We start from the raw sequence: 26361 nt of genomic DNA, 5'->3' as shown, positions 1-26361 counted from the left end.
TGCCCCCGCTCCCCTGCATTTCCGCCTCCCCTAGTCCAGACCCCACCCCCGGGTCCTCAGGGCAGTGAAGAAGAGTCTGGAGTCAGGATCTCGGCTTCAAGGAAAATTGCTTTATTCTGCTTCCTCCCAAGGAGCTGTTACACAGGCTCCAGCATGGGGCTTTGCTGGCACCTCCAGGGCTGAGCAGATCAAGATGTGGCAAAGCTACTCCTCATTCAAGCCCTTTTGAAAGGAAACAAAGTCCAATCAGTCCTTGGAGAGATGGTATTGGGCAGGGACAGGGCACGGGAATAAAGGTGAGAGGGGTCTGATGGTGGGGGGCCTGCTGTGTGGGCAGGTGGAAGCCCCTGTGGCAGCAGCACATGTGTTTCCAGGGATCGATGTTCAGGGGGCAAGTTCTGGAGGGTAGGGTTCTGGGGTTGGTCAGAGGGAAGTTGCCTGGGCGAGAACAAAGCCAGGCCCAGGTTCTCTGGGATGTCCATTTTAGGTTTGAGTTACAAGATTGCAGGACAAAATTAGGTGGAAGGGAACTGGAAACTAGCAGTTGGGGGGAAACTGGGATATACTGGTTGTATATAAATTAGGGTCTTCTAGGGTGGCACACCTCCCTAAGGCTGAAATTCCCAGAACCACTGAAACTTAGAGCGGAGCTGGGAGTGGTGGCTCACGCCTGTAATCCGGTACTTTGGGAGGCTGAGGCGGGTGGATCACAAGGTCAGGAGTTCAAGATCAGCCTGGCCAACATGGTGAAACCGCATCTCTACTAAAATATAAAAATTAGCTAGACATGGTAGCACATGCCTATAATCCCAGCTACTTGGGAGGCTGAGGCAGGAGAACCCAGGAGGCAGAGGTTGCAGTGAGCCGAGATTGTGCCACTGCACTCCAGCCTGGGCGGCAGAGTGAGACACCGTCTCAAAAAAAAAAAAAAAAGTTAGAGCTGGAAGAATCCTTGAAATCACAGAGAACTGAATTACCTTGGCCTCTGGGGCTGTGTGGTTCAATTGTGTGGAATAAATGAAAAGGAAGCATCCCGGGTTTGAGGGTGCTCTGTCTGGGTATGCCTGCTGTGGGGGTGACTAGCAAAGCCCAGAAGAGGGACCCACCTTGGCACCGATGTCACGGCTCTTGGCCCGCAGCTTGTTGACCTGGGACTCAGCGATGTCCGCCCGCTCCTCTGCCTCATCCAGCTCGTGCTGCACCTTGCGGAACTTGGACAGGTTGGTGTTGGCTTGCTCCTCCTGCGGGAGGTGGGAGCATGAGGTGAGAGGGGGCCTGGGTTCTCAGACTCCTGGCTTGGGGGACGAGCTCTCCTATGCCTCCCCTGGGCCTAGTCCCCAGCAGGGTCACTCACCGCCTCCTCGGCCTGGCGCTTGTAGGCCTTGACCTTTAGCTGCAGCTTGTCCACCAGGTCCTGCAGCCGCAGCAGGTTTTTCCTGTCCTCCTCCGTCTGGGGGCCAGAGGGTAGGCAGGGGGTGAAGATGGCACAGTCATAGAGGGTAGCATCCCCTCCGCCCTGCCCTGCTTCATCTGATATCCTGACCCAATTCTACTCTCTGATTCTCACTAAACACTTGAATTCTCCTTATAATTTCTTACCAAATATGTGTAAATATTTTAAATGATCTGTACAAGGAAAGAGTCCAAAGAACTAGCAGGACTCCTGAAATTATGCACAAAATTGTGTGTGTGCAGTGCTCCAGGGAGCAGGTTTTTCAGGGTCTGGGGACCCCATGCAGGATGAAGTCCCCTGCTCTGGACCTCGGCACATGCTGGGAGTGACTTTGGGGCTATGAGTGTGATGGAATTTCCTGGGCTGCAATGCAGGTGACACTGACTTAATCTAAGTTAAGGACAAAGTGTGCTTACAGGGATAGTGACATCCTGGATTGGAAAAGAAAGAAATTCTAATTCAGAGTCTGATTCTAGAAAACACCTCAGAAAGCTAGAGTCCACACTGCCCTGGGCAATGAAAAAGTTTTTATGCTTGTTTGAATGAGATGGGTGTGTTTTTGGTGTCTTTTGGGGGTGACCCTGGCTACATATTTGCTTTCTGGTGAGCTGTACTGGGTGAGCTTTGTCTGGAATTCTGTGTGTGTCCCCTGGCGATGGGCTAAGAGTGGGTGTTGAGATGGAGCTCCCAGGCCAGGAGGCTCAGAGACTGACTTCTGAGCTAGGGGACATTCAGGGTGGGGCAGGGCTAGGCAAAGTGAAACGGGGGCTGCATTCCCATCCTCGCCCTGGAAGAGGCTAAGAGCAAACTCTTCATTCTCCTCAGCTGGTTGTCACTGTGGCCATGGTGCCAGGGCTCTGCCTGGAGTCACCGCCTGCCGCACCTGGTAGGTGAGCTCCTTGATGCGCCGCTCGCTCTTCCTCATGCCCTTCACCGACTCTGCGTTGCGCTTCTGCTCGGCCTCTAGCTCATTCTCCAGCTCCCGCACCCGCGCTTCCAGCTTCTGCAGCTGCTTCTTGCCGCCCTTGAGGGCGATCTGCTCGGCCTCGTCCAGCCGGTGCTGCAGGTCCTTAATGGTCTGTTCCATGTTCTTCTTCATGCGCTCCAGGTGGGCGCTGGTGTCCTGCTCCTTCTTCAGCTCCTCTGCCATCATGGCGGCCTGTGTGCAGGACAGAGGTGGCACATGGTCTGGTCAAGTCCTCACACACTTACTGCCCAGCCCACGGAGAGACACTGGTCTGGATCGGGTGGGTGGAGGGGGGGACTCACATCCGTGATGGCCTTCTTGGCCTTCTCCTCAGCGTTCCTGCACTCCTGCACTGCCTCCTCCACTTCAGTCTGGAGCTGGGACAGGTCAGCGTCCATCTTCTTCTTCTGGTTGATGAGGCTGGTGTTCTGGGTTGGGGGAGGGTTGGGCAGAGCAGGAAAAGCATTGAGCATCTGTGCATAGCTCTCAAGCCTTGCTTGCTGAGCCCCAGCCTGTGCTCCCTTCAGGAATGAGCAGGTGAGCTGCTCACCTGGGAATGCAGCAGCTGCACGCGCTCACTGGTCTCAATCAGCTCCTGCTCCGCCAGCTTCCGGGACCGCTCTGTCTGCTCCACCACGGCACGCAGCTCCTCCAGCTCAGCCTGCAGCAGGTTGTTGCGCCGCTCCACGATGGCGATGTTCTCCTTCAGGTCATCGTTGGCACGGACTGCATCGTCCAGCTGAATCTGGGTGTCCTGAGGATCAGGAGAGTGGGCATGAGCGGGGAGCCAGCCTCGGTTCCCTTCACTAAAGGCACCTGTCAGAGGTCCCTGCAGTAACCTAGGGGCAGGAGGAATCTGGTGCCTGTATCAAGACACTACTGCTTCTCCAGGCCACGTGGAGGCCAGTCCCCTCTGGGTGAGTACCTTCAACAAGCTCTGGAGGCTCTTGACTTGCTTCTGGGCCTCGGCGGCCATGCGGTTGGCGTGGCTGAGCTGGATCTCCATCTCATTGAGGTCTCCTTCCATCTTCTTCTTCACCCTCAGGGCCTCATTGCGGCTGCGTGTCTCTGCGTCCAGTGAGGTCTGCAGTGAGTCCACCACCCGCAGGTGGTTGCGCTTGGCCTGTTCCATCTCCTCGTCCTTCTCTGCCAGCTTCCGCTCGATCTCTGCCTTGATCTGGTTGAACTCCAGCTGGGCCCGGAGGATCTTGCCCTCCTCGTGCTCCAGGGAGGCCTGGGAAGGGGTTGGGGGAGGGGATGCAGGCAGACAGTCAGGGCACAGGGCAGGGTGGGGGTCTATTCACTAATCATGGATACGAAGTGAGTTCAAGAGCGGTGTAAGTGGTTCAGTCAAAGAAGCAGAAGGTGGAGGAAAAGAGAATCTAAGAGAAAATAAAAATAAGCCTAAGAAAAAGTGATTCAGGCCCTCACAGGAGAGAGCCAGCTATGAAGACAAGGAGGAAAATGAAGAGAAAGGTGTTGCCAAGGAAACAGAGGCAATCAGGTATAGAGTATAAAAGAAAACAGAGGCAGGCAGAGGTGGGAACCGGGAGGTGTGTGGAAATGGGAAACTCAGCTAAGATGCAATGGGTAAAATGTTTATATGAAGAGAGTTCAGTGACTGGTCATTCATTCACTCCACAAATCTTCATTGAGTGCCTACTATGTGCCAGGCTCTGTCCTAGGCTCTGGGGATGGGACAGTGAACAAAACGGACAAAACAGGGGATGAGAACAGGGACCAAAAGCCTGGAGCTCAGCTCCCTGCACCCCATGCCCTGCACACACACACACCTCAGCCTCCTCCAGGGCTGACTGCAGCTCCATCTTCTCAGCCTCCAGCTGCTTTCGGACCTTCTCCAGCTCATGGATAGTCTTTCCGCTGGAACCCAACTGCTCAGTCAAGTCGGAGATCTCCTCTGTGTGGGGAACACGGTAACTCGGTTGAGGGCTGCTGAGGTCCAGTGGAGTTGCAGGGACACGCCTCTTTGGCCAGACCCGTCTTGGAGCCCCTGGGTGGCACCATATGGGAACACTGCCAGTACAGCCCCTCCCCAGCCTCTTGGGCCCCCAGCACACCCTGCAGGTTTTTGTTCTCCCGCTTGAAGGTCTCCAGATGTTCCAGGGACTCCTCATAGGCGTTCTTGAGTTTGAATAGCTCTGTGCTGAGGGAGCGAGCCTCCTTCTGCGAGGACTCCAGCTCCGACTGCGACTCCTCATACTTCTGCTTCCACTCGGCCAGGATCTGCCCGGGGACAAGGCTCACTCTTCAGCCCCCCAGCCTCAGCCCCATGTCCAGGGTCTGTCTCAGGACCTGCCTGGGCTCAGCCCTCCTCCCCCACCTCCAAGGAGGACGGCTCTGGCCTCGCACTGAAGCCCTCATGCCCCCTTGCCCTGCATGCTGGCTGCAGCCCCCACCCATGGCCCACCTTGTCGAAGTTCCTCTGCTTCTTGTCCAGGGCTGCAGCAGCAGCATTGGAGCGCTCTACGTCCACCATCAGGTCCTCGATCTCATTCTGTAGCCGGTGCTTGGTCTTCTCCAGCGAGGAGCACTTGGCATTAACAGCCTCCACGGCCTCCTCGGCTTCCTGCAGCCGCTGGGCCAGCTTCTTTCTGCCCAGGGGAGGGTGGCAGAGGGTGGGGAGGATGGAGGGTGTGGATGGGGACAAGAGGAAACAACATGAACCTTCTCAAAGACAATCCTTGAAACCTCAGAAGTGTAGCTGGAGAAGCCTGAGGACAGGTCCCAGGGGCTGAGAACAGCAGGCAGAGGATCCCAGCAGGGTGTGGAGACCCAGGCACCCTCTGACCCTGGCCCAGCCTCTGGGCTATGGACATTGAGGAGGTATGGGCTTCTGCAGCCCTCCCCACTGCCTTTCCCTGCCACAGTGCCCTGCCCCAGACGGAAGCACTCTGCCCTCAGACAAACCTTTTGTTCGTCTTATATTCGGATCAGAAACATAATTCGAGCAAAAAGCTTCCCTGAGAGGAGAAGGAGGTGGGGCCGGGGCAGAGTCCTCCTGTGTTGTCAAACACTAGCTAAGCATCGCCTGTGTGGGATCTGCTGAGGCTGGGGCTGGGCTGAGTCCTGCCTGCAAAGGGGCCTCAGCCAGAAGTCAGGCTGCTCAGAACTCACTTGGCCTCCTCGAGCTCCTCAGTCCGCTGAATGGCGTCCGTCTCATACTTGGTCCTCCACTGGGCCACCTCCGAGTTGGCCTTGGAAAGGACACGCTGCAGCTCGGCCTTGGCCTCCGTCTCCTCCTCGTACTGCTCCCGCAGCAGGTCGCAGTCATGCCGGGCCGACTGCAGTGCGTGGGCCAGGGCATTCTTCGCCTGGGGAGGGGTGGGCACCAGGAGGTGGGCTCAGCTTTCTCCATAAAGCAGCCCCACCCTTGCCCTTCTCCTCACCCCAATCTCAACATCATTCCTTGGCCTCATCTATGTCCAAACCCCCAGTGGACCTGTCATGGTTTACTGTTTGCTGATAACAAAGAATGCCAATACAGCAGTGAACTATTTAAGAAAAGCTTCGTGGCCATTGGCCCTGAGCTCCTCCCCACACCAGACATGGTCATCATCACCACCATTTTACCTGGTTGGGGAGAGGGAAACAGGCTCAGAAATGTTAGGGGACTTCCCTAACCTAAGATCACTGAGCTATAAGAGGCAGGTTAGTATTGAACCCTGGAGTTTTTTAAAAATCATGTTCTTTCTCCTTTTTCATGAGTCCAGCAAAGTGCTAGGAATAGGCTCCAGTTTAATTTCTTTCTCCAGTTTTCAGGTGGCCCTGCAAATCCCAGGACCCATTTGTGCAGTCCCTACATCCCCTAGCCGTGCCCAGGCAAGGCCATCTCGTGCCTCCCTAGTTCATTTTCTCTCCTCCTCACACCCTGCCTCCCGTCCAGGGATGCAGCAGAAGCAGAGGGCCTCAGCCTGGGGAGTAGATGGCATGTGGCAGGGTTTGGGCTGTGATTTCTTTTTAGAATTCTTGGAGAACTGTTGGTCCACAGCCAGCCTTATTGCTGGGAAGGGAAGTGATGTTGATGCAAGGCTAATCAGTGTGCTCCTTGCTTGGGCCAGGTGGCCCGAGTCTAGCCCTTACCTTAACCTCCTCCTCCAGCTGCCTCTTGAGGTCCTCCAGCTGCTGGGTGTAGGTGAGCTTGCCTCGGGTCAGCTGGGAGATCAGTGCCTCCTTCTCATCCAGCTGCCGGGACAGCTCACCTGGGGAAGCACCATTCTAGATCAGCACTCCTCTCTATCCCCACCTCCTCCTCTAGCCCTCAGGCCCCATTTTCTGGAGAGACTCTGTGTCTGTGTGTGCGTGTATTGGCTTGTGCCCGAGGCTGGAGTGGCTCAGGAGGTTGGGGAGACTGTGGTGGGATCCATGGAGCCCCTGCTCTAGGCTCACCATTCTCGGTTTGCAACTTGGCCCGCTGGCTGGTGAGGTCGTTGACAGAACGCTGGGTCTCCTCTGCCTTGCTCCGGTGCTCATTCATCTGGTCTTCCAAGGTCCGGCACATCTTCTCCAGGTTAGCCTGAGAAGGGAAGGAGAGTTATATGATGGATGTTGGGGGCGGGGGGAATGAAGGGGTGTAAGAGGTGCAACTGAAGGAGAAAGGAAGAGGGAAGGTGTGAAAAGAAGGAGGGGATCTGAGAACCAGGCAGAGGAAGGGAAGTGGGAAAATGAACCATGAAGGAAGAGACACTACATGGACAGAAAGGGGAGGTGGGAGGAGGAAGTTGGAGGAGGGGAGGCCGAGCAGAGCCTGCCTTGGCCTTGATGATCTGCTCCATGTTGGAGGTGACGTCGTCCAGCTCCAGCTTGAACTCGCTCTTCTCCTTCTCCAGCTTCTGCTTCACCCGCTGCAGGTTGTCGATCTGCTCGCCCAGCTCGGCCACGCTGTCGGCGTGCTTCTTGCGCAGGGCCGCGGCAGTGGCCTCGTGCTGCAGCGTGGCCTCCTCCAGGTCCCGCCGCATCTTCTGGAACTCGGCCTCGCGCTTCTTGTTCATCTCGATCTGCACGGACGTGGCCCCGCCGGCCTCTTCCAGCCGCTCGCTGATCTCCTCCAGCTCCCGAGACAGGTCTGAGCGCAGCTTCTCCACCTTAGCCCTGGCGGTGCGCTCGGCCTCCAGCTCCTCCTCCAGCTCCTCGATGCGTGCCTGGGTCAGACACAAAGGGCTCAGACCCACCGCCTGGACCCCTCCACTGGAATCCCCCCGGCTCTAAAAGGCTCTCGGCTTCTCTGGAACAGCAAGTCAGTTTAGCTCTTCCAGTGGAGAGGTGGGAATTAAAGGATTTGGGGAAGATGGTTTGAAGAGCCGAGTTAGCCTTCCTTTAGGCGAGGGCCTGACAGTCTACATGCTCTTTATTGGAAGGAAAGTGGTTGAAACTTGCTCTTAAAGATGGACAAAGAGACCTGTGTTCTGGGGATATTTTAAGCAGTTTAGTCATAAAAAAATAACAAAAGTTGAAAATGAGAGAGCCGTATTTGTCTGACCAGACAACTAAAGACCTAACACAGCTTCTGCTCTAGAGTAAGGAGGAAAGTCATGCCATCAGAGTCGAAGTACTCTTAAAAACCTCCATGTAACAGGGGAGGGCATGGAGACCCAGAGATCTGGAGTGGGCTCCCAGAGGTCACCCAAGTAAGGCAGAGCTGAGACAGGAAGCCAGGAATTCTGCCCTCCAGGCCTGTGACCTTTTCAGGGTCTCTGTGGATCACCTGACCCCTTTTGGATGTATCCATGGGCACACTGTGATAGCTGCATGCCTGCCTCCATGGACACATAATCAGTTCCTGTAATGCTGTGAACAGGACACCCTAGAGGAGGGGGCAGGTGAAACAGAACCAGCCCAGGGACTCAGCATCCCGCGTGGGTGTCCAGACCTCACCTGAAGCTCCTTGAGCTTCTTCTGCAGCTGGCTGCCGAGGGCCTGTTCATCCTCAATCCTTGCGTTGAGAGCATTCAGCTCAAAGTCTTTTCTGTGGGGAAGGAGGGATGGTGAGGTAAGGGAGACTCGTGGGGCCTCAGGAGGGTCCACCAGTGGTTGAAAATGGTAATGATACAGGTAAAGAGTAGGATTTCATTAGAAAAACAGCTTCTGGGGGTGATGTAGGATCCCTGGAAGTGTAACACCTGCGGTGAGATTGAAATCCAACAAGAATGTAATGGGAGGAGTGCTGTAGACAGGGTGATGGGGCCTGGGCTCTACAGGACATTCCCATCTTTGGTCCTTGTTTTCTCATAATGTAAAATGAGGGGGTTGGACTAGATTGTTTCAAAGGTCCTTTTTAGCTCTGATGGTCTTTAATTTTGTCACTATTGCTTTGGGTAACTCAGCTAACCTTTCTGAAACTTATTTTCCTCTTTGGTAAAGTGAAATTAAAGATACCATCCTTAAAAGGTGTTTTGAGAATCAAATAGGATCGTGTATTTATTCATTTATTCAACACATTCTGTGCCTGGGAAGGTATGAAGATTCCTGTGCAAACACAAACTTGATGAGGATGTAGATTATGATGATTCTCAAAGCCTTTCAAAGTCCTGAGCCTGAAACACCATAAGACCTTCAATTATCAAAATATGTTCTGCAAGCTCACTGTTTACCAAGTCTGGAAAGTCTATACATTTTGGAAGAACTTACACTAAGATTTGGAACCACAAGTTAAGCAAAACAAAGAAATGGCCCTGATCCCCTGACTTCTTGAATGTGAGGGCATTTCTTGGTGCCCTGTGGGCTCTCTGTGAAAAGCCACAAAGGGACTTTCCTAAGAGGCTCTCATGTGGAGCCTTCCCCCATGTCAAGGAACTGGTCTCCAAAGAGAGATGTGTATGAAGGGGGAAGGCTGTTATTTTCATTCCCACTGAGTGCCTAACAAGAAGAAAGGGCTCATGGGATACAATGGACTTTTTGCCAGGGAGGACCATCTAACTAACCCTGATATCTGGGACTAGGGGAGGAAAGCCCTTGCCTGGGAGGCCTTTTCCCATGGTTTGCGCCTCCACTTGTGGAGGCTGCATGAGGTTGTTGCCTCAGAGGATGGCTGTCTTGGGTCTGCTTGTCCTTTTATGGGCTGGGGAGGAGGAAGGGAAGCAGGGAGGGGACACAGTACTTTTTCAGCCGCTCATCCAGCTGCTGCTTGTCATTCTCCAGGTCCATGATGCTCTCCTGGGTCAGCTTCAGGTCGCCCTCCAGCTTCCGCTTCGCTCGCTCCAGGTCCATGCGCACCTTCTTCTCTTGCTCCAGGGATCCCTCCAGCTGGTGGAGAGAAGGAGCCAGGCCCAGTGAGGCAAAGCATCCTGACTTGGTGATTTTGTTGTTCAGTTACCTCAGGACTTGGTAAATCTTTGTGTTCAGGACTTGGGAAACCTTCCCCAGAGTGGGCCAAATGTTATTAGGGGACTGTGAGATTGCCTAGATATAGGGGACGCTCAATCAATATTTTATAGATAAAGGAATGAATGATTGTGGGATGAAACCCCAAAGCCGTATTCTTTCTTTCTTTCCCTTTCTTTCCTTCTTTCTTTCTTTCTTTCTTTCTTTCTTTCTTTCTTTCTTTCTTTCTTTCTTTCTTTCTTTCTCTCTTTCTCTCCTTTCTTTCTTTCTCTCTTTCTCTCCTTTCTTTCTCTCCTTCCTTCCTTCCTCCTTTTTGTTTTTTTTTTTTATGGAGTCTCACTCTGTCGCCTGACTGGAATGCAGTGGCGCAATCTCGGCTCACTGCAACCTCTGCCTCCCTGGTTCAAGGGATTATTTTGCCTCAGTCTCCTGAGTAGCTGGGACTACAGGCGCACGCCACCACATCCAGCTAATTTTTGTATTTTTAGTAGAGACGGGGTTTCACCATATTGGCCAGGATGGTCTCGATCTCTTGACCTCGTGATCCACCCGCCTTGGCCTCCCAAAGTGCTGGGATTACAGGCGTGAGCCACCATGCCTGGCCACCGTATTCATTCTTTCAGCATCCTATAAACACCTACTGGGCATCAGGCTCTGTGCTAAGCACTGCAGTCCCCAAATTGAATAGATCTAAGTTCCTATCTAAAGGAAGCTTGTAGTCTTATGGCTGAGATAGAAGCTTAAATAATTAAAATACAGAGTGATAAGTGAGTCAACAGACATATGTGCATCAGAGGGAACAATGATCAGATTCTGCCTTAAATATTGGAATTTCAAAAATTCTACTTGGGGAGCCTCACAAAATTTCCAAAGAAATTTATCATGTTCTTATGAGATGACCCTCTAAATCTTGTGTCAAAGGCAGAGATATGTGGGATTGAACTTAAATTAAATAAGAAAACTCATCTCCATTATTGATCATACCAGTGAGATTAGATACATAATTCAGAATTGATCACCACCTCTGACTTTTCATTCCCCAGCTCCCTTCTAGAAAGATATCAGGAAAGTTAACATCCTCTAACCCTACCCCCCTCTAAACATAAACACACACACACACACACACACACACACACACACACACACACACACACACACAGCTCTGGGCACAGATAGACATGGTATATCTAGGCCCCACAACTCTCAATCTACTCACATCATCCACTTGCTGCTCCAGCTTGACTTTGGCCTTAGTCAGGGTGTTGACCTTGTCCTCCTCGGCCTGAAGGTCATCCAGAGCCTGCTGGTGGGCCTCTTGCAGCGCTTTCTTCTCCTTGGTCAGCTTGGCGATGATCTCATCCAGCCCAGCCATCTCCTCTGTCAGGTTTTTCACCTGCCGACCAAGAATCCCATCTCCTTTAGGGTCAAAGGTCACCAGCTTGGTGCCATCTATGGGGAGCTCCATGTCAAGGTCCATGCTGCTCTCTGGATGCCGAGTGGCTAGCCTGGGTCAAGGTCAGTATGGTCTGGGAGTCCTGACGAGACCCGGGCTGGAGCCAAAGGGAGCTGCCCTTACCTTGTTCTCTGTTGCGTGTTTCTCCTTCTCCACTTTGGCCAGTGTCAGCTCCAGATCATCAATGTCCCTTTTGAGCTCTGAGCACTCATCTTCCAGCTTGCGCTTCTTGGCAGTGAGCTCAGCATTCATCTCCTCCTCATCCTCCAGCCTCTCATTCATCTCCTTCACCTTGGCCTCCAGCTGAATCTTGTTTTTGATCAGTTGATCACAGCGCTCCTCGGCATCTGCCAGGTTGTCTTGTTCCTGAAGGTGAGGAACAGAGGGGAGGCTGTTCAGGGGGTAAGGTCCTCATTCTTGCAGGTAGAGGGAAGGAGAGGCACATCACTGAAATAGGAGGGGAACTCTAGGATATCCCCACTTGGCAAGAGCTTCAGAAGTATGGGGAGGGGAAGAGTTTCAGGATAGTGTAACTTGGGAACACTGGGGAGGGGAGCAGAGAGGAAAGGAACCAGAAGTCTTCATCTGGACCTCTTCCTCTGGTCTCCTCCATCGAAGGGCGGGAATTGCATTTGCTGATGCCAAGCACTTATGTATGATGGCTTAATGAAATGGACAGCTTTATTCCCTGTCTAGAGGAAATTGAGGCTCAAAGATGATGCATGGTCTCCCCAAGGTCACAAAATAATTAAGCTGTGGATCTAGGTTGAACCCAAATAGAAAGCCTGTGCTTTTAAAAGTCAGCTCTTTTCCCTCTGCCCTTTCCTCCTCCTGAGGGACCTCTTTGGAGGTCTTTAGAAGTGTTGATCCCAGAGGCCTCTGACTGAAGGAACAAGACAGTGAGCCCCTGTGCAGGGAGGTGCAGGGTTGTGGGAAGTGAAGGCAGAGCAGGGTGGAAGAGCCAACAGTAGCCCAGGAGCCTCACCGCCTGCACTTGGAGCTGCAGGTCATTCTTCTCCTGCAGCAGGGACACCATCTTCTCTTCCAGCTCCTTGCGGCGAGCCTCGGACTTCTCTAGCGCCTCTTTGAGGCGTGTGAACTCCTCCTTCATGGAGGCCATCTCCTTCTCTCTTTCTGCGCTCTTCAGCAGCGGCTTGATCTTGAAGTAGAGCTTCATCCAGGGCCAATTCTTGACCCCCATGAAGGCCCGAATGTTCCACTGGATTACCAGCAGGGAGTCTCTGCAGGGGCCCATTGAAAGGAGTGCTGAGCCTCCTGCCTCCTTCCTACCTGAGGTCCTGAAACCTTGGGAATATCCCATTTCCTTCATCCCTCCCACCCTTCCTGAGGCCTCTGACCCTGTGACTGCAGTGTGTTCATATGAGCCCCTCCTGCAGGTCTCTGTGTTTAAAGATCTGCTGAGCTCTTTTTCCTGACACTGCCCCGAACCAGCCTGGGCCTCAGAGAAGCGGGAAACCTCCTCTTGAGATCTCTCACCTACGTTCCAGCAGCTTTTTGTACTCCATTCTGGCGAGCACACCTCGGGACTGGGCCTGGATACGCGTGATGATGCGGCTCAGCCTCTCGTCCCTCATTTCCTCCAGCAGCCCCAGCAGCCCGGCCTTGAAGAACACCTGCAGGCAAGGTGTGTGTTGGGCATGACTAGGGAGGGGTACGAGGGAAAGAGATGGTGGGGATTACCTTAGGAAGGGTAACAGCCTAGAAAAGGATTGCAGGGAGGAGGTCAATGGCAGCTGGAGCTGGGATGAGGGGAGTGGTGCTAGATGTTCCACTGGGAGGGGTAGCATACAGGTAAGAGATTTTGCTAAGATGATTACAACAGGAAAAGCATCAGAGGAGTCAATGGACAAGAGATGTCTTCCTTTAATTAATTAGTCTCCTTTCCTCACCTTGGTGTGGCCAAACTTGTACTGGTTGTGATCAATGTCCAGGGAGCTGAGCAGCTTCTCTGCCCCCTTCCTGCTATCAATGAACTGTCCCTCAGGGATGGCCGCTGGGTTCAGGATGCGATACCTGAGGAGGGAAGTGTCCAGAGTCACCCGTGCTCTGCAGTGATCTGCTCTGCCCACAGAATTCCAGGGTCACCTGCAGATCCCATTCCCATCAGGGCAGCCTGGCTCCCCCTGTTCTATGAGCTCTGGGGCACCCTCATACCCACCTCTGCCGGAAGTCCCCGTAGAGGATGCGGTTGGGGAAGCCCTTCCTGCAGATGCGGATGCCCTCCAGCACACCATTGCAGCGCAGCTGGTGCATGACCAGGGGGTTGTCCATCACCCCTGTGGCAAGAAGGAAGTAGGAGGAGTCTGTGAGAACACTGGACTGGAGTTCTGGATTCTGATCCTGGCTTTGTCACTGATTCGCTTGTAATCTTGGCAAGTCAGTTAGTAATAATCATTTGTTTCATTTTCTTCTAGCCACATTTTCAACCAAAAGGCTTTCACATTCCTTTTTTATATGATTCACACCTATTATCATAGGTGGTGGCCAGAACAGATGTATCCCATTTTCTAGATGAGTAAATTAAGCCCAGAGGGGTTATGGGACTGGCCCAAGGTCACTAAGCTGATCAAGAACAGAGCCAGGTCTTGAACCCAGGTCCCTGAGCCTCTGTCTCCTAATCAGCCAAAAATGGATTAACAATTTGAATATGTCTCATTGGGGGATTAAGTGGTTCTGCAGGTAAATTTAAAGTTGAACTAAGATTCTGTCTTGGACAACCAGCTATCCAAGGGGTTATAGGGCCACTGATGAGGTAATGTCCATCAGAGCGCCTTACACATCACCCGCATTACACACTGCAAGTGCAAGGTAGCGCTGAGAGGGAGGTACCCTGGGAGGCCTCATGGGAGATGGGAGGAGAAGAATGTGGTTTGGAAACCACTGTGGTGGTAGGTAGGGAGATGTCCTAGGAGGTCCTGTTCCCAGGGTGGTGTATGCCCAGCAGTGGGCTGGCCTGAGTTTGTGGCCTCACCTGGAGACTTTGTCTCATTAGGGATGATGCAACGTACAAAGTGGGGATGGGTGGAGCGCAAGTTGGTCATCAGCTTGTTCAGATTTTCCTGTGGCCAAAAATGCAATAGAGAAAAGTAAAGAAAATGCAAGAAAGAAATGCAGGAAGAAGAGAGGAGAAGAAGGAAGGAAAAGAGAGATGGAGAGAATTAGAGAAGTCACAGAGATGAAGGGGCCCTGGGGGCAGGCAGGGATAAGGAGAGAGGGTGGGAGACAGGAGGGAAAGAGGAGAGAAGCGAGATGGGAAGTAAATAAGTAAAGAGGCCAGGAGATGACGGGAAGAGAAGACAGAGTGAAAATGGTCACGAATGCACCAAGGAGACAGGGAATGGGAGAAGTAGGGGATGAACCAGGCAGGGAAGGGCGGGGCTGGGTGGGGTTGGGCAGATGGGGAGCCAAGTTGGCTGGGGCTGTGTCCCACTCACCCTGTGCAGAGCTGACACAGTCTGAAAGGACGAGCCTTTCTTGGCCTTGCCTTTGCCCTTCTCAATAGCTGCAGGAAGGAGAGTCAACAAAAGAAGCATCAGTGTGGGGAGGTAGGGTGTGAGTAAAGAATCACAGCCCCTCTTTACATCCTTGCTGGCATTTGGCCCCTGGGTGAGGGCCTTCAATGTGGCTGCCTCAGTTTCTTCACCCAGTTCCATCCCACTGAGTCTGTAAACCTTGGGGTACAACCTGACATTGAAGTGGTGGGGTGTAGCAATTGATCCGGCTCAGAACCTTGGCAGAATCCCTGCTCCTCTGTACCGGGAGCCTCAGTTCCTACTTACGCGCATCAGCCCCAGCATAGTTGGCAAACAGGGTGCTGAGCAGCTTGAGGGAAGACTTCTGATACAAGCCCACGACAGTCTCATTGAGAGGATCCTTGTTCTTCTGCAGCCAGCCAATGATGTTGTAGTCCACGATGCCGGCATAGTGGATCAGGGAGAAGTGGGCTTCAGGCTTCCCCTTGATATTGCGTGGCTTCTGGAAGTTGGCGGATTTGCCCAGGTGGTTGTCAAACAGCTTGGCCTTGAAGGTCATGTCGGTGGCCTTGGGGAACATGCACTCCTCTTCCAGGATGGACATGATGCCCATGGGCTGAGGAAGCAGGAGAGAGCATCACTGAGTGTCCTTCACACAGGTGGACAGGGATTCTGCTCTATGGTCAATACTTGCTCGTGGAGGTGCCATGTTGGGTGTTAAGGTAGTAGGCTCAGCTCTGAGTACAGTTATCTACTGACTGGAACCGGTTCAAGGTGGAGGATTTTGTCTGATGACAGAAGGACCTTTGTGAAAGTCTGGGAATGTGGATTCTATCAATGCTGTACACACCACTCCACCACCCAGATGCCTGAGATGCTAGGGTTGAAAATAGGTGCACTCTTATGATCCCCTACACCACCCTCACACTTCCTGATCCTTGGATGCATAAATCAGGCCCAATAAACATGCAGGTGTGGGAGGTCATCATGCAGGTGCCCATCCTCCATGTGTCCACTCTCAAGCCCCTGGGAAATCAGCTGTCCCTGGTGCCACCCTGTCCTGGGTGCTCAGCACAACATAGGCTCTGGAACCAAGGGCTCGGATCCTTCAGCCCCTTCTATTGTCCAGATTATATTCCCCAGAAGGGAGAGGGGCTGCTATTTTGTCTATGGTGTTCGTGTTGGGTGTGCAGGGAGAATTCAGGTGGTAAGGCCAAAGAGGCACCTTCTCGATGAGGTCAATGCAGGCCTGCAGGTCCATGCCAAAGTCAATGAATGTCCACTCGATGCCCTCCTTCTTGTACTCCTCCTGCTCCAGCACGAACATGTGGTGGTTGAAGAACTGCTGCAGCTTCTCGTTGGTGAAGTTGATGCAGAGCTGCTCAAAGCTGTTGAACTGCAGGGGGCATGAGGGGTGGGAGCAGTCAGAAAGTGGGTGTGAGTGGCCATTGGGGCTGTGCCCGTGCACTGTGCCTGAGCCCAGCAGGGCGTGGCTGGTCCCCTCCATGTCAAGGCAGTGAAGGAGGGCTTCTCCTGAAGACAGGGACAATGACTGCCTCTGTCACCACATAGTCCCCACTGCCTTCCCATGTCTGGTCCACAGCTGGCTCTCAGCAAATGGCTGTTGAATGTGGGAGCGAGCGAGTGATTGTTCTCCCACTCCCAGGGGTCCCAACTCACATCGAAGATCTCGAAGCCAGCGATGTCCAGGACTCCTATGAAGTACTGGCGTGGCTGCTTGGTCTCCAGGGTGGCATTGATGCGCGTCACCATCCAGTTGAACATCCTCTCATACACTGCCTTGGCCAGTGCCCCAGTGGCATATATCACCTGCAAGGTGGAGGAGAGACCCATATTGAGCAGGGTTGTTGGGAAGAGTGAACTTGAAAACTCTCATCCCACCATGCCAGTCTCCCTACCCTGCCCACCCATTATCATCTGAAGATGGACCCACCTGCTGGACATTCTGCCCCTTGGTGACGTACTCATTGCCCACTTTCACCCGAGGGTGGCACAGCCCCTTGAGCAGGTCGGCTGAGTTCAGCCCCATGAGGTAGGCAGACTTGTCAGCCTCTGGAAGGAAAAGGCAAGTAGCAAAGTTGGTAAAGAGATGACTGCTGGCCAGGCGTGGTGGCTCATGCCTGTAATCCCAGCACTTTGGGAGGCCAAGGCAGGCGGATCACTTGAGGTCAGGAGTTTGAGACCAACCTGGCCAACATGATGAAAACCCATCTCTACTAAAAATACAAAAATTAGCCAGGCATGGTGGTGCATGCCTGTAATTCCAGCTACTCGGGAGGCTGAGGCAGGAGAATCGCTTGAACCCACGATGTGGAGGTTGCAGTGAGCCAAGATCATGCCACTGCGCTCCAGCCTGGGCAACAGAGCAAGACTCCATATCAAAAAAAAAAAAAAAGAGAGAGAGATGACTGCTGAGCAGACATGGCCCTCTATGACTTGACAACTGCCCCCAAGAATCCCTGCCTCCCACCTTCAGTGCCGTCTGGCTCCGCCTGCTCCTCCCGCTGCTTCAGCTTGAACTTCATGTTTCCAAAGTGCATGATGGCACCTGTCAGCTTATACATGGAGTTTTTCTCCTCTGAAGTGAAGCCCAGCACATCAAAAGCATTCTGTAGGGAGGCCCCGTATTGGCGGACCCCAGAAAAAGAAGTATGATGGGTAAGTGAGATCCCTTGTAAGTTGTAGAGAAAACTTGTCTCCTTAATCCCTGTGGGTTCTGAGACTCCCATACCCAGCGGGGACCTCCAAAACAAAGGATGTAAGATGCAGGGAACTCCAAAACAAAGGATGTAAGATGCAAGAGCAGAGCAGATGTCAGCTGGCCGCAGCCCCAGTGTCAGTGGCCACAGCTTTTCTGAGTTACCCACTTATGCTTCCTGGCCCTACACTTGCTTCCTGCCTGGCCTTCCATACCTGTCTGCATCTGTTCACCTAACAGCCCCTCCAGCCCCATGCCGTCTGCATGGCCTTCCCTCCTTGTCCTGCTCCCTCGGTGATGCTTGTTTCTTGGCTTGTGTGTCTCTCTGTCTCATGGCTTTCAGCTCTTCCTGGTTTGATAGAACACCAGATACTGGCCAGTCCTGTCTCACCTCATCCATTCCCCAGTACACCCTGATCACAGGGCACATTCTGGCTCTCAGGAGGTCCATACCACTTTAAACAACCAATGGCCAGTGTCTTAGCTCTGCTTTTGGACCCCTGTTTGCCCCTCACTGCCAATCCTCCCACCCCCTGGCTGGGTCCTCACACACTCACATCAGTGGCCATGAGCTCCTCAGCGTCATCAATGGAGGCCACGGTGGTCTCTCCTTGGGAGATGAATGCATAATCGTACGGGTTGTTGGTGATCAGCAGCATGTCTAGGGGAAAAAACATGGTTAGGGTGGGACACAAGCCCCCGGCTCTCATGGAGGCTGCTCACCACAGCACATGGCCTGAGGAAGAGCACAGGAACAAGGCTTGGCTTGGCCCCACATCCCACTGAATTGAATCCAGCAGTGCCATGAAACCCAGGCATGCCAGCTGAATCCAGCCACAAGCAGAGGGGACCAGGTTGCCATGGAGATAGTTGGTCTCAGTCGTTGGCTCTGACTCACCCAGCAGCTCAGGCTTTTTGTTAGACAGGATTTGGTAGAAAATGTGATAATCTCTCTCCGCTTTCAGCTGGAAAATAACTCTGGATTTTTCCAGAAGATCTGTGAACAGGTGGGGAGAAGAAGGAGAGAAAGAAAAGTTAGGGCTTGGGCACAAGGAAAATTAATGATAAATGTAGCAAGCAAAAGGCAGAGGGAAGGGAAGAGCCAGAGAGACTAGTTCGACAGACACAAAGAGATCACACAGAGAGATGGAAACAGAGACCCAGAAGGAGAGAAATAGTCTCAGAGAGAAATCCCAGAGAAAGACACCTAGCCATGCAGAGACAGAAATGGAGAAAGATGCAGAGGAAGTCTCAGAGAGAGACAGATATGTAGACCTGAAGACAGAGACACCTACAGACAGAGACTTAAAGAGGAGAAAAACAGAGGGAGGGAGGGGAGAGAGAGAGAGGTCAAGACCAGATGGTCTAGAGCAAGGGTGAGCTTAGGCTGAGCCTAGCAGATTCATGGCACTCACAGGTCTCTATGTCTGCAGATGCCAACTTTCCTGTTGCCCCAAAATGAATTCGAATGAATTTCCCCTGGAGAGATGGAAGAGAGTGGTGATGAGTCGGGGGAAGGCTCATATCTGAGACCATCCCTCCACCAGTCCAAGTCCCAAGGCCAAGGTCAGGGACCACTCACGAAGCGGGAGGAGTTGTCGTTCCGGACGGTCTTGGCATTGCCAAAGGCCTCCAGAGCAGGGTTGGCCTGGATGATCTGGTCCTCCAGGGTGCCCTGCAGAGGCCAAGAAGGAGGCAGGTGAGAGCTCTTCCCCCTCCATTTCTGTGGTACAGGACCTTGGAGGGCAGCAGGCCTACCTTGCCCGGGCTCTGGTCCTTCTTGCTGCGGTCCCCAATGGCTGCAATAACAGCAAAGTACTGGATGACCCTCTTGGTGTTGACCGTCTTCCCTGCTCCGGATTCTCCGCTGTGAAGACAGGGGCTTATTGGGCAGTGAACAATACTACTGGAGACCAACAAGCCTCAAATCAGGAGAGAATGCCTGGGCCTACCCGAGGGTAGGAGCCCTGGGCAAGAAGCTGCCAGGTTATCTGCACCCAAAATCCACAACTGTCTTCTGATGCACAGAGGTCAGGGCTGGCACCAGGAAGGATGCCACCAGAAGGCACTGGTTTGGGCAGGCTGAGCCTATGCTTGGCTGGGCAAAGTAAACAGGGGAGATGGGCCTGGGCTGTTTTGGGAAAAGCGGGTAGGGTTGGAAGAATGGGAAATGTTTCTGAAGGGAAAGAAAATGGAGAGGTGAAGACATGGCGATAATGAGCTTCTGGATAAACGCGTGATGAGTTGGAGGAGAGTGGGTGAAGGAGGTGGGAGAGGAAAAACATGAAGGGGATGGAAAGCAGGAAGGAAGAGGGAGAGCAAAGAGAGGGCTCAGGGTAATGGTCAGAGAAGAAGGAGATGGGCACGAGGTTGGGGGGAAAGAGGCTGAGTCTATGCCTAGGGGCCTGAGACCCCTGATGGGGCTGGAGGCTGGGATCAGGGAGATTCTGAAAGGGAATACGGTAGCAGCTACACTCACGTGATCAGGATGGACTGGTTTTCTCTGTCTGTGGGGAGAGGGTGGGGAGGAAAGGTCAGGAGCTGCACAGGATGCTCTCGTGGGGCTTCTCCCTTCCTTCTCCCTCTCCCTCCCGGCCTATCCCAGTTCCCTTCAGGAAGACCCTTCCGGGGCCTCTCACCTGTCAGCATGTACTGATAGGCGTTGTCGGAGATGGAGAAGATGTGGGGCGGGGCCTCGCTCCTCTTCTTGCCTCGGTAGGCAGCCACCACCTCAGGAGTGTACACCGGCAGCCACTTGTAAGGGTTGACGGTGACACAGAAGAGGCCCGAGTAGGTCTGGGGATAGAAAAGGAGCAGTGACTCGCCAGTTGCGAAGGGGGAGGGCTGGTGATTTTGGGAGTTAGAGAAAGATCCCAGGAGAGAAAGAAGAGAAAGGAAAACCTCTGCATGCACTCAATCTGAGTAATGCCAGTCCCCAGAGTGTTGGAATTGAACCAAGGATGTTGGGACAAGGTTAGAGTGTAACCCTGCCTAGACACAAACAGAAGACACTCTTGGCTCCTGGGGCGGACATGGATGGAGCAGGAACAGAGATCCCAACGTGGGGCCAGGTGCAGCACTCACGTAGATCATCCAGGAGCCGTAGCGCTCCTTGAGGTTGTAGAGCACCGCGGGCTCATGCAGGAAGGTCAGCATGGCCATGTCCTCGATTTTGTCGAACTTGGGTGGGTTCTGCTGCATCACCTGGTCCTCCTTCACGGTCACTGTCTGCAAGAGCCCCCACCCAAGCCCTCCTGTCAGCCTTGGCTTTCCCTCCTTCCTCAAGAGGGTTAGGAGTTGGTGAGTGACAGGGCAATAGTGCTCAAGAGAGAAGGAACCAGGATCTCACAGGGAAGACAGAAGGGATATTGGGAAGGAGAGGGCTCTTTGGAGGGTCTGGATTCTTCCCCACAGGGAAGGAGAATGGGACCATCCTCAGGTCTGCGTGGGCGTGGGGCATGGGTGTACCCCTCTCTGTCCACCCAGGTGTACAGGTGGCCAGGGTGGACTCTCACATCAGCCTGACACCCACCTTGCCATGCTCGGTCTCGGCAGTGACTTTGCCACCCTCTCGAGACATGATCTTGGCCTTGACAAACTCCTGTTTGTCATCAGGCACGAAGACATCCTTCTTGAGGTCAAAAGGCCTGGTCTGCGCTTCTAGCCGCTCCTTCTCTGACTTGCGCAGGTAGGGGGCGGCAGCCCCAAAGACTGCCATCTCCGAATCTCCCATGGCTGTGCCTGGAGTGAGCAGAAGCTGGCTGCCCTCCCATCTGCCCATTCTCCCCTTCCCTCCCTGGGCTCTCCCCTTCAGTGGGAGCACCAAAACCTAGCACCATGCTCAAGAGTCAAGAGGAGTTACCAGTGAGTCCCTTCCTCTTTGAGGTTACCCCTTAACCAGAAGAGCAGCCTAGCAAACCTGCCAGGGTAAAAGGAGCAACTAACTATTGTTCAAGCTGGGGCTCTCCTAGGGGAAGGAAGAGCATTCTGAGCTCCTTGTAGGAGCAGAAATCTAACTATTTCCATCTCTGACCCTCATCTATCCCTGGACCCCCTGGTCACAGGTAAGTAGCTCTTGATAGCCAAGATATTCTCTCCAGCACACGGCAGAAACTAGAGTTCCATAGGCTGGCTTTGGGGCTCTAATGCCCAGTCTTACTACATTTTCAATGCTCTAGCTTCAGCTTTTCTTACCTGGGCTACTCAAGTGTGTCTACAGATGAGGAAAGGGGCCAAGGCCTGCAGGGGACCTGGAGAGAGGGAAGAGGCTGTGTCAGGGCAGGCTATGCCCAACCTGGCCAGTCCCACCTTCCTGCTTCTCCCTGGCTCTGTCCTTCAGCATCCACCCTCTTCCAAAACAAGGTGGAAAGGGCGGTCAGCTTCTCTGGTCCCATCCTTCTTGTTTTTCAAACCCTATTCCCTTTTTCCTCAAGAACTAGTTCTAACAGCTTCCTGGTGTCAACTCAACCTGAACCCTAATCCTCTTCACTCCTGCGAGATGGTCCCACCCCTGCCTGTACCCATCTAGTGGTACCTTTCTTTGAGCCATCTGAGAGACAACTAATGGTCACATTTGTTTGGCACTTTCCAGTCTAAAAGCACTTCAATGCACATTCTCCTACTCAGTCTTCACCCCATTTGACAGATGAGGAAATCGAGGTTAAGTGGCTTGCTTGTCCAAGAGCCCATGACAACAAGTGGGAGAGCCAAGACTTGAATGCAAGTCTGATGACTCTAAAGAGAGTTCTTTTCCATCCTGTCCCCATTTTGTTGTCAGACTTTGTGGACATTCTCAGAGAGAAGACACTGTGGGCTTCCTCTCACAGACACACCCATCACATAGCCAAACACCCTCCACAAGCCCTCTGATGAACACTCATGCCTGCTGCTTGGGCATGCCTCTCACATGAAGACAGGCTTCCTTCCCATACCTCAGTCCGCACCCCAACCCCAGGGTGCCAAATATGCCTCAACAGCAAATGTGCACATTTCAGGATGTGTGCCGCATAAGCAGACTCACATCACTGCATGTTCTTCAGTACACAAAGACCTGGAACATCCTACACCCCCGTGCCTGTGAGTTCCTTCTGCAGAGGGTACAGATACTATAACAGTCATGACTCGTGGAGGCGTAGACAAGAACCTCTGCATGCATGGACGGGGTAGCTACACATTCCAGGCCTCACAGAATCACATGAAGGCATACACACTTCCTAGAATCCTTCTCCACCATCCTTTCTCCCTCCCTGCAAAGGAACCTCCTCGTTCACAGACATGATCATACACCCACATCTCCCACTTGATATTTCTGTATCAGTCAGTGAGGTACATACCCTTTCTCACATTCAGACTATGCAGGCTTGTCCACACACACACACACACACACACACACACACCCTGTAATGCATATTGGTCCCATATGCTCAGATGCAGATATCTCCCCCTAGGAACTCCTGTGGCACATACACCCATGTTTAGACCTGCACATGTGTGCCCAGTGACTGGACCTGGTACTCTGCATGAAGTCCTGCATGAAGTCCTGCATGAAGCTTGCTATTCCAAGAGGAATCCCTTCCTAAGCCTGGAGCCCCCTTATCCCAGAGTAAAGCCTCCAGCTCCCGCTCCTACCTGAGAGCAGCAGGGAAAGACACAGAGCAGGACAGAGCTGTGGAGACAGACCTGGTCTCAGGGGCTGTATATATGGGGCAGCAGGGCACCCCCACCCCCAACTGCACCCAGTCCCTAGCCGGATTTAGAAAGGGCTGTTGTCACTAGAAGCATTTCCCCCAGGCTCCCCCCCTTCCCAAACAGTGCTCCCCTCCCCCCCCTCCAGCTAGGAAACAATTGGAAGTGGTCGTCATTGTTATGGCATGGAGTGTGCAGGGTCTGAGTTCCAGGGGGCGGGGTGGCTCAAAGTGCAGCAAAAATATCTCCCAGGCCAGGCCTCACATTCCACAGCTGGCAGGAGAGGGAACTGACCACGACCACCAAGACTACAGGCAGCCAATGTCCTGGCTCTACCGCAGGGCACTTCTGGCCCTGGACACTGCTCCCCCTCCAGTCCCCTGCTGCTAGGCCCCTGATGGCCTGGCCCCATTTCCAGTGTCCTCCCTGCTCTCCTGGCCCAGGTCCTGTATCCAACTGGAAGCTGGGAAGGGGCTGAGTGTCAGCAGCAGAGAAGGGTAGGACAGAGTTGGGGGCATGGCCCCAGGGTGAGGAGGCTAGACTGGGGCAGCTGGAAGAACATTTCCTAGCCAGGTGGCAAGAACAATAACCATGGAGCTTAGAGATGGGGACTCTGGCTCAGGCACTGATTTCCTTGGACCAGCAGGCAATGTGTTGAGGTCACCAAGCCTCCGAGCCAGACAGGCCTTTAGCAATCCATCCAAGCACTTCATTTAATAGAGAGGGACAGTGCATTCTTTAAGGTTATACAGCTAATCGGGGCAGCAGGATTCAAGGTGGGAAACCTCAGCAGATGGGAGTGGAGCCCGGCCTGCGGAGGGTAGCCTGGAAAGGTGGGCTGGGATTCCAAAGATGTGGGGACCCCCTATGCGCAGAGAGCAGGACCCAGCTGCATTGGTCCTAGTTTGGAGCCGTTTGCCTGACTCACGTTCCTGGCTTTGCCCCACAGGTACTAAAGGCCTGAGCCCAGAGACAGACCCTCTCAGAGCTATAGATAATACAGCTACTTGGAGCTGGAAGGAGACCCCTAAGACAGCTGTTGTCTGGCCCACCCAGCCTCAGCTTTATCCAGAGCTGGAGGCGACTAGTGTTCTGGCAAGTGAGGCAGAGTAACAAGACAGGAAAAATCTTCCCCTCTGCAGGCCTGAGGAACAGCCACAAAGGAGGGGAGGAAAGGGAGCTGGGGCCCAGCCTATGAGCACAGAACACAACCGATGCCATGCTCTTCTAGCAACGGGGCATGCAAGCTTGACTGGCTCCGTGTCTAGGCAACCACTGCACGATTTGGTGTGAAATCTCCTCCTTCTTCCCAAGCACAGCTCTTCCGCGCATGCGGATTAGTCCATCTGATTAGCTGTCAGCTTGGAAGGAGAGAGGCAGGCCTGGGGGATGGGTGCAGCAGGTACATTTTGAAGGTGGGGTGGGCATAGCAGGGAAGGGAAAATCCAGGAGGAGGCCTCTGTGGGGGTTGCTTGGTAACCAAGGCACTAAGGTACAGTCTGAGGACATTGAGCAGCTGTAAGGGGGGTGCAGGCAAGTGGGGGTAGACCACGAACTGCAAGGGCTGTGTCTGACACCACCGCAGCTCTGCAGTGCTAAGGTATACAGTTGCTGAGGTTATCCCAGTAGTCTGTGCTACTAACATGCCCGGCAGAACAGACTCTGGCAGTTCCCCCCAGGCCCTGCCAGGCACAGAGGAATCAGCCCCATTGACAGAGACAGACCCTCTCAAAGCTATAGATAATACAGCTGCTTGGAGCTGGAAGGAAACCCCTAAGACAGCTGTTGTCTGAGGTTCCCTGTAGGAACCTCAAGGATTGGCGATGAGGGGCAAAAACTCCTTTCGTCCCCACCTTCCAGCTTTCCAAGCTCCAAACTGCCACCCCTCCCTGATTTCCCAGGGCAATTAAGATGCACAAAGGGTGCTTGGGACGTAGTTGAGCCGTTTCAAAGCCAGTGTCTTCACCACAGGCCAGTCTCCTTCCTTGGCTGGGGACTTGGGAAGTCTTTTCTGCATTTGGGAAATCAATCACGCTTTGTTTCTCTCCTTTCGGGTTTGGGAGGCTCTGGTCTGTTGGTGTTTGGGTGTTATTGTTCTCCACCCATGCCCCCTCTCATTGCAGATAGAACTCACCTCCCTAACTAGGCTTTGCCTCACAGCTCAGACAGATCAGAGGGCCTGCTGTCCTTAAAGATCCCCACTCACTCCCTAGCTCCTCCAGCACCTGCTCTTGGTTACATCATGATTCTCTTCCTGCTGCTTGCTGCTGTCTGAAGACTGAGCAGCTTTGCAGATTCCTCCATTCAACAAGTATTTATTGAGTGCCTACTATGTGCCAGGCATTATTCTGGTCAATAAGGACATAACAATGACCCAAAGAAAGATCCCTGCTCTGGACTGCTTTAGTCAACTGTTTGTAGAAATGGCATCCAGGCCTACCCTTTGCACACATGCACATTCCTTGTGGGGAGAGTGAAGGGCCAGGGGCCCCACCATGCTGGGGTGGGCGGGGATTGTGCAGAGTGTGCTACAAAGTGATAGCAAGATAAAGGAGAGCAAAGCAAAATGCTATAAATAAAGAGAGGCTGGAGGGAGGGCCGCTTCGGCAAGGTAGACCAAATAAGGCCTGAAGTGAAAGGAAGGTGATCTGTCCCCCGTCCTCCCCTCCCCGCATTGTGCCGGCTTTGTCTGCACTCTGTCACCACCCTGATCAAGTGTCAAGCCAAAACAGGGGCCATTTGCTGTGAACATGCCAGCGGTAGTTCAGAGGAAAAGTTGCTAAAATTACTCCCAGTAATTGTGAGGGAGGGAGACACCAGGGCGAATTAGAAACGATGTCAGCATGGAGAGAGGAGAATCAGAAAAAAGCTCCGGTACCCAAAGGGAAGGAAGAAACGGGGCAGGAAGAGGCAGGGCACTTGGTGCAGGGGAGGAATGAGGCACTCGTTGTTTGTGCACAGGGCAGAGGGGAGCCACCCAGGAGTGGAGGCTGACTCTCCCATCCGCCTGCCCCCAGAATCCCTGACCTTGGGGGGACCCTGCCCTGGCTCCACACGAGCCTAGGATTAGGGAGCTGAGCTTTCTGCCTGTCTCAGATTTCCCTTTACAAACAGCTGCTCCTTCTTGTCATTCTTTTGTCTTCCTGCTGGCTTCAAAATCTTTTGTACTTGTGCACCCCCTCCCATTCCCTACTCTAGGTCTCTGCTTTCTGATGGATGTGAACAACGAGAGAGATGGAGGGCCGGGGACAG

General features: G+C 53.3%; 1 protein-coding gene across 2 annotated transcripts; it reads right to left on the bottom strand.

The window, feature by feature from the left end:
- Positions 1–90: 90 nt before the first annotated feature.
- On the bottom strand, positions 91–23189 carry LOC101143194 (myosin-7). 2 transcript variants are annotated; one of them, XM_031001529.3, is made up of 40 exons: positions 23053–23189; positions 21619–21674; positions 20957–21165; positions 20509–20652; positions 20064–20220; positions 19904–19931; positions 19183–19291; positions 19007–19099; positions 18840–18903; positions 18323–18421; positions 17982–18085; positions 17197–17335; positions 16660–16778; positions 16386–16535; positions 15931–16101; positions 15012–15321; positions 14667–14734; positions 14204–14291; positions 13391–13508; positions 13122–13245; positions 12709–12845; positions 12197–12452; positions 11335–11577; positions 10975–11151; positions 9535–9680; positions 8313–8403; positions 7190–7579; positions 6828–6954; positions 6522–6640; positions 5556–5752; positions 4849–5032; positions 4499–4664; positions 4214–4338; positions 3346–3654; positions 2971–3174; positions 2723–2848; positions 2337–2612; positions 1355–1450; positions 1107–1241; positions 91–222 (listed from the first exon to the last, which is right to left on the bottom strand). In XM_031001529.3, the coding sequence occupies exons 3-40, from the start codon at positions 21155–21157 to the stop codon at positions 205–207; spliced, it is 5808 nt and encodes a 1935-aa protein (XP_030857389.1). In that variant the 5' UTR covers positions 21158–21165; positions 21619–21674; positions 23053–23189; the 3' UTR covers positions 91–204. The 2 variants fall into 2 exon arrangements, with proteins under 2 accessions (XP_030857389.1, XP_055218331.1); XM_055362356.2 differs by lacking the exon at positions 21619–21674 and having other exon boundaries at positions 23053–23094.
- Between the last annotated feature and the right edge of the window lie 3172 nt (positions 23190–26361).

The sequence above is a fragment of the Gorilla gorilla genome, chromosome 15, assembly GCF_029281585.2.
Source record: "Gorilla gorilla gorilla isolate KB3781 chromosome 15, NHGRI_mGorGor1-v2.1_pri, whole genome shotgun sequence".
NCBI classification, from domain to species: domain Eukaryota; kingdom Metazoa; phylum Chordata; class Mammalia; order Primates; family Hominidae; genus Gorilla; species Gorilla gorilla.
This window is presented reverse-complemented; position numbering and strand designations above follow the sequence as displayed.

What these genes read in the sequence shown, in the direction of transcription:
- LOC101143194 (XM_031001529.3), bottom strand. Translation starts at nt 21,157, where the DNA reads ATGGGAGATTCGGAGATGGCAGTCTTTGGGGCTGCCGCCCCCTACCTG. An exon ending in CTATGCTGGGGCTGATGCGC is followed by an intron (nt 14,735 to 15,011) that starts GTAAGTAGGAAC and finishes TCCTTCCTGCAG; the next exon opens with CTATTGAGAAGGGCAAAGGC. An exon ending in GGAGAACAAAAACCTGCAGG is followed by an intron (nt 4,339 to 4,498) that starts GTGTGCTGGGGG and finishes TTCCCCACACAG; the next exon opens with AGGAGATCTCCGACTTGACT.